The 13,697-nt window shown below is 42.5% G+C and overlaps 1 protein-coding gene across 2 annotated transcripts in view; it reads right to left on the bottom strand.

Annotated features, from left to right (window-relative positions):
- ascc3 (activating signal cointegrator 1 complex subunit 3) overlaps window positions 1-13,697 on the bottom strand; it is a 105,161-nt gene that overhangs the window by 19,625 nt on the left and 71,839 nt on the right. For both annotated transcript variants that reach the window (XM_027015427.2, XM_027015437.2), the window contains 10 exons: window positions 8,334-8,525; window positions 7,949-8,173; window positions 7,309-7,428; window positions 6,926-7,090; window positions 5,879-5,965; window positions 5,420-5,596; window positions 3,695-3,920; window positions 3,382-3,536; window positions 1,384-1,482; window positions 953-1,121 (listed from right to left, as the gene is read on the bottom strand). In XM_027015427.2, the coding sequence (XP_026871228.2) occupies window positions 953-1,121; window positions 1,384-1,482; window positions 3,382-3,536; window positions 3,695-3,920; window positions 5,420-5,596; window positions 5,879-5,965; window positions 6,926-7,090; window positions 7,309-7,428; window positions 7,949-8,173; window positions 8,334-8,525 (1,615 nt within the window). The remainder of the gene's footprint in view (window positions 1-952; window positions 1,122-1,383; window positions 1,483-3,381; window positions 3,537-3,694; window positions 3,921-5,419; window positions 5,597-5,878; window positions 5,966-6,925; window positions 7,091-7,308; window positions 7,429-7,948; window positions 8,174-8,333; window positions 8,526-13,697) is intronic.

Here is a 13,697-nt window from a genome sequence, read left to right on the forward strand (position 1 = left end):
CATCCAAAACATCAAATTCATCTTTATGATTATGAAACAGATCATCCCAATCAACATTTGACTTTCCAAGTTTGATTTTATATATACTTGTCTTTTAATTAATCTATATCTTAATAAATGTACACCTGCCAGCCTATGAGTTGCCATGGCAACATTTAAACCGCTTGTAGTGAACTGCAGCAGAAGTATTGGTGTAAACTCATTCTTATGGTGGCAGTTTCATCCCTTTGAATGAGGCAAACAAAAATTGCTAGAGGCCTAGTATTTGCTTAAATGTGAGTGAAGACAAGTTAGTACCCAGCTGTGTGATAAATAAATGGGGAGGGGCATCAAACAACAAGGGCTAGTATGGGGGATTTGGGAGGGGCAACTGCTTGACAGCACCAGTGACACCATTGTAAACTGTTAGTGTGGAGCCTTGATTAAAGGCACTTACAGGGAAGAACATAAGTGGGAGTAAAAAGATGAATGTTTTACATTAAATAGTAAGAATTACAATTACATTTTACAATTACAATTTCAATTACATTTACCACCTTTGTCACTTTTGAGGACTTCCTACACAGATGATTTTGCAGGTTTATGATCATAATTTATGCTCATATCCATAAGGATAGAATTTATGCTTATATACAAAATGCTCATATGCTTATCACTATCCATACCAAAATGCTCATATCCATATCACTATGAAATTATGTGACGATTTATGTAAAAGCCCAATAAATTTTAAATAGAAGCAGATAAACATTAAGAGTTCTCTTGAGAGAGAACTTTTTTTTTTTTTAAAGGACTAGGTTTGACTAGTCTGGACTCTGTCTTGGCCTGGTCTCAGCCCCCTTTAGATGCAGCCTTTACTCAATCTTGGCTAGTCATAGTCTAGGACTTGTCTTGGACTCAACAAAGATGATCTTGACTAAAACTATGTGTATGTCTATTTATATGCACACACCTGTGTGTGGGGGGTGTCTTTCGGGCAGGATGAGGTGCTGGAAGTTGATGACGCACACGGCCTCGGAGCCCAGCCAGCGATCAGACACAGCGCGGATGTAGTACTGTGAAGGCATGGGCTCAAATATCGGGATGGTGAAGACCACCTGCTGTGGCTCCCCGCTCACCACCTGGGAGCGGGAGAGAGAGAGAATTTAAATGTAATTTACATATAATTTGGCTCGCATACAAGAGTGAATAATCATTCTCAGGCCATGCAATACAACACTAAACTTATAATGTGTGACTGAGCCATGATTCAGTTGTCCTTTGAAACCTTTTTGTTTCACCGAATTCACAAAAAAGGTTTCCAAACATACACTTGAGGTTTCACATCTCACAGCCCTACTGTCTTGTCTCACACTGGCTGGGAAGAATGTTCTCAATCCTTACCTGCTTCTTCTGAAGGAGGAAGTACTCTGAATGGTAGATATGGTCGTTGACAGGGTCCTCCACCCAGAGCCACCATGGCTCTGAGACCGAGCCGTGGACCTGTAAAGCACACAAATGGAAGGTCATAAACTGGTAGGGTGGTGGTAACAAGGACAGCATGCTTTGTTTTATAGGGACCTGAGACCAATCAGTTTCCCAACAAGTGGGCATGACTCACAAAACTGCAATCAGCTTGAGGATGATGTGTCCATTTGGAAAGAACTATAACCCTTTGTCAAAATGCATACACTAACTGGATGGCCAGCACATGCCATGCGGAGTGATGGTTCTTGCTTTGAGTGAAGATGTTTGCAGCACTGCGTTTGCGCTGGGATCACTGCTAAACTCTGGCTGTCCTACTACAGCTCTCTCATGAGCCATGCATGCACCGTTAATAGCGTGCAAACATTCACCTTCTTTCCTGTCCCAGAGGCGCCTTGAGAGGCCTCTAATTCCATCCGGAACCTGGCTCAATCTCCACGCTAATCTGGTCCTAATCCTTCCCTGCTTTTCATGGGCCATTTATACTGGGCCCAATACTGCGACTGCAAAGGCCATCCAAAACATGGAAACCATATGCAGACCAAACACAAACTGATAGGGCAAAGCGGAACTCCATGATGGACTTAAGTCATGTTGATTAATTAGAAAGTTCAAGATTGCTTAATTTGAATCGTTGATCGCCAGATTTGAACAATCTGATTTATTTTTAGAGTATATATTAAATATGGACGAAGGCTAATCTTGGGGGACTGTCTTAGTAGAGAGCATATCCTTGCTTTGGAAATTATGACACAAATCCACTTTCAATTTAACAACCAACCAACTCCCAAGAGGAGAATTATGCAGAAAGATCCACGACAGCAACATAAAGAGGCCTGAGTGGGGTCAGATGGGAAGGTGGTGAGTGTGAAAGATGCTTGGGGGACTGGCAGGACTCGCAGGAGCACAGGAGTCCTGCGCAGCTGTTGCTTAATGAAGTGTATATGTTTCGAAAAGCAACAGAGTGGCTGCAGCGGGATTCACACATGTGCCAGGAGCCGGTGCCGAGTGCAGTGTCCGGACCTGCCTCCCGGTCAGGTCGGCCCCACACGCCGTTTGCTTCAATCTGCGTTTACAATGCTGTAGATATACCACTGCGGCATATCAACCCCTGTCCAGTTCTGACTAATGAAAGAGAAATAATATAAGAAAAAAAAAAAAAGCAAGAGAAAGCAGAAATAGAAAAGAAAGAAAGGGAGAAATTAAAAGCAGAAATAGAAAAGAAAGAAAGGGAGAAATTAAAAGCAAGAAAACAAGCAGACAGCAAGCAAGAAAAAAGGAAGAAAATTTAACAGGATATCTTCACCCAGGACAATGACTTAACAGGGCTATGACTAGATACCAGAAAAACAGATAAGTAACAGTGTTTCAGTTAATAAACACTGAGTCCTGATAGTGTAATAACTCAGTTGACATAAATAACAGATGTCTCTGAAACACAGGCTCTTTGCTTTAACAGGGAAAGAGGCATGAGCCCTGTGTGATGAGTCTTTGAGGAGAGGGAGATAGGAGTGGGGGGCAACACCAAGGGCCAGATGCTGGCCGTCAAGCTGGAAGAGAGCCTGTGAGGCGCTGGAGTGAGACTGTAGTCCAGGCAGGACACACGGGGTCCATCTGGGGCTCAGCGCCTTGCCTGCCTCCACCCTCTTCACAGAACAATAGCTCCCACACTTGGGCCAGTCAAGCCTCTCTGCTCTTAAATACAGGGGAGACACGGACACATAAAGCCTTGCTTAAGCTGCTCTAAGCCAGGCTGCGGATATGTGTGCGCGTGTGTATTTGTGCACCTGCATGTAGTTTCCAATAATGATAAAAATGTCTGCCATGTTGTGCAGCTACATTATTGCAAAATACAACAGATAAACCACAAATGAAGGAGCCATTATTTTATGTCTCAGCAGTGGTTGCCATAGTTACCTGATCATTCCACCTGAAGTCAGGGGTGACGGTGAGGCGCACACGCAGGACAGTGCGCGTGATTGGCTGAATGGCGGCCTCCATCAGGATGGCAGGAATCTGGTGGACACACTGCTTCACCTTCAGTCCGATGTTCACATGGTGCAACATGTGGCCTGTGTAAATACATAGATTCAGTGTTTCATCAAATCACTATTTCAATAAGTCACTGAACTCCTCTGAACTCCTAGATTTTAGTTTGGCACCAAATAATTTTGTATTTGCATTTTTGAGTGTATAGCAAAGTGTGGTGAGAGAGCAACAGCATACTGACCAATCTCATCCTTGCGCATGTCTTTTAGCTTGTCCAGAGTGAGCTTCTTCTCCTCCAGCCTGGCCAGCACGGTGTTGGGCAGCATGGTGAACTGGCGCAGAGGGTGGGCCCAGCCCCACAGGCGCCTGTCTAACACCTTACACAAGTTGAGCAGACGGTAGGTCATGGCTGGCCAACGCTTCCTCAGAGCAATTTCGAAGAGAGCCCTCATGATGCGGGCAGCGTTCTGCGCGCATACACACAAACACACACACACACACACACACACACACACACACACACACACCCCACATGCATGCAGCCATGTCAATACATTCACAGGCTAACCAAATTAAATAACATGAGTAAAAACTAAAAGAATGGTCCCAGATTTTCCTGTACTTTTTTTTCCCCACACAACAATTTTATATTCTGCTTGTGAAAAGCAATGGGTCTTTAACATACATAAAGGCTAAACTGCTCCTCATTCAACTGGTACAGTCTGATTTATAGTAAGTCCATAAGGTCCAACAGGGATGTGATCTATAAGGTGTCCCTGCATTCTGATAGAAAGGTAATGGATGTCACTGCTCTGATTGATTGGTCTGAATGTGCTCTCACTGTCATTGCTAGCACAGCTGCTTTTGTGTGTGTGTGTGTGTGTGTCTCGAGCTGGACACCTGTTGGTCCAGATGTTCTGCTGCTGGTTTATAGACCACAAGGGCCACCAAGTTCCATCATCCGGCCTTATTGGTGGAAGCAGAGTATGACAGTCACCACAATCCCATTTGAAGCACTCACATGACATGAGAGCATAGACATCAGACAACCCTGGATGGTATTTTTCATTGATTTTGCTTGAATCCTGAAGCTTGTGTGATTGGTTTTGAGGGTCATGTCAGGTGTGTTCTCCTCATTCTCACCAAAGCCTATAACATAGTCTGAGCTTGAGCTTAGTTTACAACTTCACTTTCTCACAGTTGCTAAAGCTATTGAGTATGTCAAATCTGTCTCTGTCTGTCTGTCTGTCTGTCTGTCTCTCGCTCTCTGTCGTGTTGTTGTGGGAGTCATCGTAAGCTGTAGCGCCAGGGAAGGCCTTGGTCTGGATTTAAAATCAGATCCGTTTTTCTCCACAGTGATGGCCACTGCTGGATCCCAGGCTGCTTGACTGAAATCAGCCGAATTAGGAGCAAAGAGGGAATTTGCCTGAACTATTTCAGCTATTCAGCCACATGGAAGCGGTTACTGCAGGAGAGCTCAGGATAGATGTGTTCAGCAGAGAATGGTAAGAGAAGTGGGGGTGGACTCCCTCCACAAAGGATTCTTGCCTCTCAGTCACTGTGAAATATGGGCTGGCTAAAATATTCATATCCGGGCTTATCAAGTTTTGGTTTTACATAAATGCAACAAGCTGGGCAAGATACTCTTGTGAGATCCACAGTGACAGTTAATGAAAGCCAGTGATCCCATAGACAGAAACAAAGGCAAGAGCTAATAAAAGAGAAACATGTTTGTTGAAGGCCATGATATAATTATTACTAACACTATTCTAAACCAGTAATAATACATCCAGGATGGGCAACTGACAGTGTTACACTCCATATTTAACATGAAATTTAAGCATACATGTTTGTTGGAAAGTTTTGTGAAACAGCATCTGCCCATGGTAAAAACCTGAAATGCCATTTTTGTCCCCCGATATTGTATGTGTGAGTGTGTGTGTCTCTCTCTCTCTCTCTCTCTCACCTGAGCCACATAAGCGAGATCAGAAACGAGTGAGAAGCTGTCCACTTCGCCACGGCTGATGTATGTCTGCAGCAGGATGTTGATCTTCCCATAACCATTCTCCACACCTCCAGCAGCCTGCAGCTGACAAAAGTTACACAGCAACTGCTCCAGCTCTTCCAGTTCCTCATCTCGCACCTAGACATGGCACAAGATTGTGAAATCAGCACTGCACAATACACATGCCTGCAGTGACACCAACACTGCCCACTACACATGCCCCCAGTGAAACTAACACTGCACACTACACATGCCCCCAGTGAAACTAACACTGCACACTACGCATGCCCCCAGTAGCATCAATACTGCAAGCTACACATGCCCCCAGTGTGCAAGGTATGAATGAGTGTTTGACCCCTGTCAAATCCATATCCCCAACAATGGCACGCCATGTACAAGCTATACAAGGTGACATCTTACCTTCACTTGCTCAAACTCCTCTGCTTTAGAGACGATACTCAGGATATCTGCTTCTGTTTTCTGGGCGCTGAAAAGCTCATTGAATGTCTGTGGCATTGAAAATATTTTCATTCCCAAATCTGTTACAGCTTGATACATTTTTAAATACCCATTTTTAAAACTTCCATTCAATTCATACAATTTACACAATGGGAAACTGAAACAAAACTTAGAATTAAGAGAAAGATATAAAACAAAGGAGGAAAACATCTAATGAAGCTTTTAACCAAAAGCATCTGTTGTGGGTATACGTATTTGTGAAGATATGGACTGTAATTGATGAAACGCACCACATGCTGTTATGAAATTGAGTTAGTGAAAACATCTGAATGCAAAAAATCTAATGTCATTTAATACAAATTTCATTCATTTGCACCCTAAGAAATTTAGGAAATTAGCTTAAAAGTTTACAAACAAGAGACCATCTCTATTTTCTTTAGTTTATTTACTGCTGACTGATCGAAATGGTGTATTTCAGTGCAATATTGCCTCCTGATATGTTATAAAGTTTTGCAAACAAAGAAACAAATCAAATAAAAGACAATACACCTTAAAACACTATAGTGACTGTAATCAAAAGGTTAGATATCCATGTGCTTGTTAACAGCAGATTATAAGAGATGTATAAAATCTACTTCAGTGTTTCTCAGTTCTGGTGCTAGAGTAGCCTTGCCTGAGCATGTGAGAGCTCCCTGTGCTCTAATACACCTGACTCAATTAACAAGCCCTTCGTGGGGTTAAGATGGATGTGCTGGAGCAGGGCAGGGGTACTCCAAGACCAGGACTAAGAAATACCTGTCTACTCTGCTGCTGTTAGTGTAGCAAAAAACATAATTAACGTAATGTTAAATGGAGAGATGCATAACAACTTTGTTTGAAAGTAAGCTTAATATTATAATTTAAGACATTATTTAGTATTATTTAAAACATAATTAAGTAGTCACTGAGCTCTTAACATTGTATGGGATATAAGTAAATTTACAAATGGTATATAAATTCATCATATACCTCAATAGTGTTATACTTGATGTAGAAGTGGCTAGCTGTCCGGCCAAGGTCTGTCGAGGCAAAGTACCCAGTCCTCTCTTCAAAACGAATCATCCGAGCCTTGTCTAGCTTCCTCCCAGCCTCAACCACCAACTCCTTCCTGTAGAGCTCCAGCCCTGGATCCATCTACAAAGAAGAATAAAACAGTTCAGTTATTAGAGTGGTTTGAGAAGGACCTATTGTACAGAGAAATCATTTCTCTTTATACATCTCAGGGCAAGGGAAAAGCAGGGACACATCATTGCTGAACGTCAGCTACAAGAAAACTACCCTTTCAGAAGCTGCCACTCGATAAACAGGTAGCGTCAGACCCAGAGAACCTTGAGGAAGGCCCTGTGGTGTACCTGGTAGGCCTTATGACTGATGCCGTAAGCCAGTGGATTGGCTCTCATTCGTACGTAGAGGTAGGTATAACTCAGCCACTTAACAGCTTCTTCCACATTGGTAACAGTTCCCAAAGCCACCTGGGACAAGAAGGAAAACAAAGGGGAAACCATGCATAAGTGCATACTGCATAGCACCAGATGACAGTCACAGAATGTTGTATGCTGAAAGCCAAAATGTATACATCTATGGAAAAAGCAGGTCAGCCTCCAGCATCCTACTGTAAATTTGTACCCCCTTGTGGATGGTTTTGACACTTCAGCATCTTACATAGCTTTCTACGCATTGCTGTTAGATGCTGCCATCATGTGGAAAGATAGGGGACATAGAAAATAGGAAATAAATAAACTCATAAATAAATAAATAAATAAATATATATATATATATATATATATATATATATATATATAGAGAGAGAGAGAGAGAGAGAGAGAGAGAGAGAGAGAGAGAGAGAGAGAGAGAGAGAGAGAGAGAGAGAGAGACTGGCATGTAAAAAAACAAAACAACAAAAACAAAAACAAAAAAACCCACAAAAAACAAAAAAGAAACTCAGATACAGATATATATAAGGAGCATTATTTGTAACTTTTTTTGCAGTACCTCAGCATTAAGGTTATCAGCCAGGCTGGCCTGAAACTGGCTCTCGATTGGGTTCTGCTGGGTGAGGAGTGTCAGGTAGTGGCTAAGTTTGTCATGACTGGTAATGATGGTGCCCTCGCCGTACTTGTCAAACTGAGGACGGCCAGCACGCCCAAAAATCTGCATCACGTCCAAGATGCCCAGGTCCACCATGGCACCTCGCTTGGCATCGTAGATCTGAGTGCCCTATTGTCACCGACACAGACAGACACTAATATAATGAAGCATCTGGCATTTAACTAAAGAGAACATCAGTTCTTAACATAAGGCATTGCCTTTATCATTAAGTGTGCCTTCGTTTTCAGAGTTCACTCCCTGCTCAAAGGTGGGCAGTGGGCTCTTTTACCTTGATGATGACTGCATGAGCAGGCAGGTTGACACCCCAGGCCAGAGTGGCTGTGCACACCAGCACCTTCAGGTAGCCCCTGGAGAACATACTCTCCATAAGTGTGCGGTCCTGCCGTAGCATCCCTGCATGATGGATTCCAAAGCCATCCGGGAACATCTCCCGCATCTGCTTATTCCGTGAGCGTTGCACCTGTGGGATAAACACCTCGTGTACTCAGCACTAATCAATGTCTCTTCCAGTTTATTAACCATGCAGCACATCTCACTAACAGTACCAGCTGCTGGTTCATTAATCACCTGTGATTGATATAACTCTGGTGTTTATTTAAACAAAAAAAGTAGATACTTATAACTGACACTTGAAAGATATTTCCCAATACATATTTATCGATGCAACAGATTTAGCTTTAGCAGCAGTGTGATGGCAGGAAGTTTCAGTACTAGCTCAGTGTACTGTAGTAAGAGATGTAGAGATATAGAGATATTCAAAACTGTAGAAAAGAACAGTTCCTAGAGAAACAGAATGTTTTGGACATAGGTCCTTCATCAGCTGTGCAAGCAAAGTGCTTGTGTTGTTTCTGAACAGAAATGTTCTGTTTCTCTGGAAACTCTGTGTACTACAATTTTAAATCTCTCTCTCTCTCAATATATATATATATATATATATATATATATATATATATATATATATATATATATATATATATATACACACACACACACACGCACACACACACACACACACACACACAGACACCAAGTTCCCACATGCTCTGCTAGTAGCATTCCAACAGTCTTCTAGTCTCCACTCTTGTGCATGAGTATATTGCATTTGTTCCAGCAGTCCACTTTTCATCAGATTGCCCTAGCCCTCTGGCATCTGACGCTGACCTTATTGACCCGAGTGACATATGAGCCAGTGTGACTCACTTATTCTCTTATCTCTAACACATATTGCTAGTGAGGTAGTTTGTAGTGTAAAGGAAATTGCCTAATTGACCACACTGAAGACATCCTGGATGAGATTCAAACTTCCAACCAAGTTAATGAGACATTGACTCACTAATCCATCACACCAGGATATACAGCAATGACATTGTAATGTAATTCAAACTGGATAAGTATGTTCAGTTGATTACAAGGACAGGGAAGGTAGATACATAAAAGGGGATTGTACTACCAGAAGGTAACATAACATATATTGAAGGCAGCTACAAGTTCCTTGGAATGCCACAGGCAAATGGGAAACACGAAAGCAGCTAAAGCTAATAGCTACAAAGAAGAAGGCAAGACCCAAAAAGTCATTTGAATGGGAAAAACAAGATCTGGGCTATCAACACCTAAATTCTACTAGTTACTGGACACCTTGCTGGCATAATAAGCTGGCCAAAGGAAGAGATAGAAGCCACTTACATCAAGACAATGACACTCTTCACAATGCACAGATATTTTCATTCCAAATCCAGCAATCTGAGACTGTACACCAAGCAGAAAAAGTATGGCCAAGGACTAGTGAGCATCAGAGCTACTATCCAGAATGAAACAACCAAGATCTAGGAATATATCAGGAAGATGGCCCCAAGTGATAAAGTGCTTAGTGAACACCTAAGAGAGCAGAAACCCAAGGAGGATGGGAATGAGGAGGAGCAGGAACAATCATGGGAGGATAAACCCCTGCATGATATGCACTATCAGCAAATTGTGGAAGTGGCTCATTTGGAAAAATCAGGACCCCAGATGCAGTCTGTGCAAAGATGTGCATGAGACATTCAAGCACATAAACAATGAGATGCAAGATGCTAGAAGGCAGAGTATACATGGAATGCCATAATCAAGAGTCAGGGATAGTATACAGAAATGTCTGTGTTTCAAGGTCAAAGTGGGATACACGCCTGAAGGTGGTGGAGAAGACCTAAGATCCTTCCAGATTATGACTGACAAAATGGTAATGGCTACCAACCGGATATAGTAGTGATAGACCAATAGCAGAAGAAGGCTGGAGTGATAGATGCAGCAATCTCAAGTGACAGCAACATCAGAAACAGGGAACACAAAAAGCTGAAAGAAGAGTCAGAAAATATTTGGAAGGTGAAGGCATCAATGGTTTCTGCAGTAATCAAAGCACTAAGGGGTGTGACCCCGGGCTTCAGGAGATCCTGAGAAAAATATCCGAGATCTCTGTCCAGAAGAAGAGTGCTGTATTGGGAACAGTTAAGATGATATGCAGGACCATCAAAGGCATTTTAATATTAATGTGCATTTAATTAATGATATATTTGTTTGCATTGCCAGTTGCTATGGCAGCAATGGAATTAGGAAACTTAAAAAAAAAAAAAAAAAGAACTGATACTCTTGGAATTTTTTTAACCCCATGCAGTGAATATTATGGTTTAAACATCTACTAAACAAGTGGTTAATAATAACTGGTTCCCCCTCCTACAAATTCAGATGCAATTTGCTTGCAGAGCTGATGAAGGACCTTCTTCTAAAATGTCCTTTTTTGCAAGAAAACTTGGGCACACTATAATTTTGAATACTCTACATCTGTAACTACAGTACACTGCTGTTACTCACCTGGAATCTACTGGAATCTCGGGCACATGCCCGAGCACGCGAACTTACCAAACAAACAAAGTGTTTTAATGAGTGAGGTGATTTAGATTTGCGTTGTGTTGACTGGCGACATGGATTGTGACCTCGCCTGACAGTAATGGCCTCCCCATCAAAAGGTTTTATCTCTTTCTGCCTCGGTCTAAATAGAGGTCAATGGCAACCAGGCACCACTGCCTTTGAGAGGAGAGAGAAAAAAAAAAAAGCCTGTGGCAGACAGCATCCAGCTCTGTCTATCTCTTTCTTTCTCCATCAGGTCTCACCCACATGGAATACTAACTAAAGAAGACCCACCAAAAGGTAATCTTGCTGCACTTTCCAGCCAGGATGCAATTGGGTGCTGGTTGTATTTGTCTCCATTTCCCAGAGCCCCATCAAATATCCCCATGTTGTGCAGTGCTGCTCTTAAGAGCTTCTCTTTTCTGACCCCTTAATAAGTGATGTTAGTCCTCAAGGATATCGTCCTTCCTGATAATCAATGCGTTGATCCACCAATCAGAACCTACCGGTTGTAATCTGCTCTTCTATAATGAGCTAGTCTTCTGATTTTATTTTTGCTAGTTAATGACAGGTTCCCTGGTACTACTGCCCACCTGAACAACTCTTTAGTCTCTTTCAAAGAGCTCTCAGAGCTTTCCTGCCATTGCTGCTCTCTTCAGTAATGAATTGCTCCATCATAAGATGTTTACTCTGGCTCTGGATTCTACTTTATTTATTTTGTGGCTTTCTTTTCTTTTTTTTGGTGTTCCACTCAGCTGGCCTCTCAGGACCTGTTTATCAGCTTGTCTCTTTATCCGCTTTTGCACTGGAATAAGAGTGCAGTGTTCTGCTCTCTGCTGGCCTTTGCCATAGTTGTGGCTCAGAGTAACAGACCAGTCAATAGACCTACACACACCGCAGCCAGTGGACCTAAGCAAGCCAGTGGACCTAAACACACCATAGCCAGTGGACCTAAACAAACTGTAGTGAGTGGAGCTACACAGACTGCAGCTAGCCAATTGACACTCAGCCAAGCTCATCCACCCTACCTGTGGGTACTACCCACTGCAATTACAAAACTAAAATTAGACAAACAATTTGGAGTTACCTGTTCTGAAATGAAAAAAAAGATCATCAACTTTTATAAAATAAGTGGCATCAACATTCCAGACTCAGGTGCCTTGCCGAGTCTCTGCACTGAATATCCTTGAGCCAAAAATCTTGTCCACTTGACAAATGTGTCAGAATGAGGTCAGGTACTACACACACTGAAGTGATAAATTATGTGCACTAAAACCACATGTTAAAAAAAAATGTCATAAATATTTATGTATATGAAAAAAGAAGCAAAAGCCATTTCAGGCAGAATCAGCAGTTTGAGAACTATAAAGAGGCAGTCCTCCCAGTTCACTTAGCACAAAGCTTAAACAAGGACATAGCGAGGAAGTGTATTTTAAAGATGGAAAACAAGACCAAGGCATAATATGAAACAGAGAACCAACTTGCATAGTAGTAATAATAATAATAATAATATTAACATAACGTTTATTTTTTTGTATGGCTGTTGTAAACAGAGATAAATGTGCATTCTCAGGCAAAAAGTTAAGGCGATAGAGTCTAATTGAAATGCTTAAGATAAGGTTTGCTTGGAGGTGTTGAGGAGAGTTAGGGCTATGTTATCACAGCCCAAGCTATAGCAAGGCTGGGCTGGCCTTGCCTGCTCGCAGCCTGGATTTGAGGTGGCAGTGTGTCGGTACCTGCATCAGGCTTGATTAAGGCTTGCCAGAGAGAGATCATTTCCCTGCACACAGAACTATGGCCCCAGTGGCCTGCCTGACGCCCAGCCGCACACTACTGATTATCTCCAGCTCTGCCTAGAGCAGAGACGACAGCAGTCGTGCTGCAGTGCGATACCATGGATATCCCCGGGTGTGTCCCCTGGCAGGGGTCCTGCCTGGGACACAGGCAGGGAGGTAGTGGGGGGCTGCAGGCCAGGGGTACTTTGGCTTTGGCTTCCCACACCCCTCGTGCATCAATCAGAGGCCGCAGAGTACTAATCACTCCGAATAAAATCAAGTACACACCAAAGAACTCATCTAGCTGCTGAATGTGCAGAGATTGTGGCTCATCACTGATTTCAGGGTACTTAATAGTCATAATATTTCTGCTGATGGTTTGACAGTCATTAACCCTGCATGAGAGGAGTGGGTGAGCAGGAAGAACTGCCACTCAAATGTACTCAGGCTCTCTCTGCCCCCTCCCTTTCCCCTCTCCCCATTCTCAAAACAAGCTCCCAGCAGCAGCTTTCCTCTCAGAGTACTCACATTAGTAAGTATGCGCTTAAATATGAATGCATCTCTTGAAACTAGAGGGATTTCAAAATCGCACTAACATTCTGAGCACTTGTTCATGCAAACAGGCACAAAACCACTCACTGTAGTTCATTTGTGTTGGATGGTGGTAATATTCATATTTACAAGCTGCAAGAGAACATTTTCTTGGCAAGTACATTTTGGAAACTTCAGAAAGAAAAACAAATGACTTCAACAACTACTGGCAAGACAACTGCAGGCCATAAGATGCATTGTAACAATGCCCCATTTATGCTACTGGAGTCACAAAGTACAGTGATTGAATTCTGAATTTCTGTCAGCTCTTTCATGACACTGAGTCACCACTGAGAGTGCCTCTACTGCCTGAGCCAACATTTCTTAGAGCAACAATATACAAACTAGAGCAGAGAGCCAGTGGACGGCTGAGAGGAGTTTATTTC

Source organism: Electrophorus electricus, chromosome 10 (assembly GCF_013358815.1).
Source record: "Electrophorus electricus isolate fEleEle1 chromosome 10, fEleEle1.pri, whole genome shotgun sequence".
NCBI classification, from domain to species: domain Eukaryota; kingdom Metazoa; phylum Chordata; class Actinopteri; order Gymnotiformes; family Gymnotidae; genus Electrophorus; species Electrophorus electricus.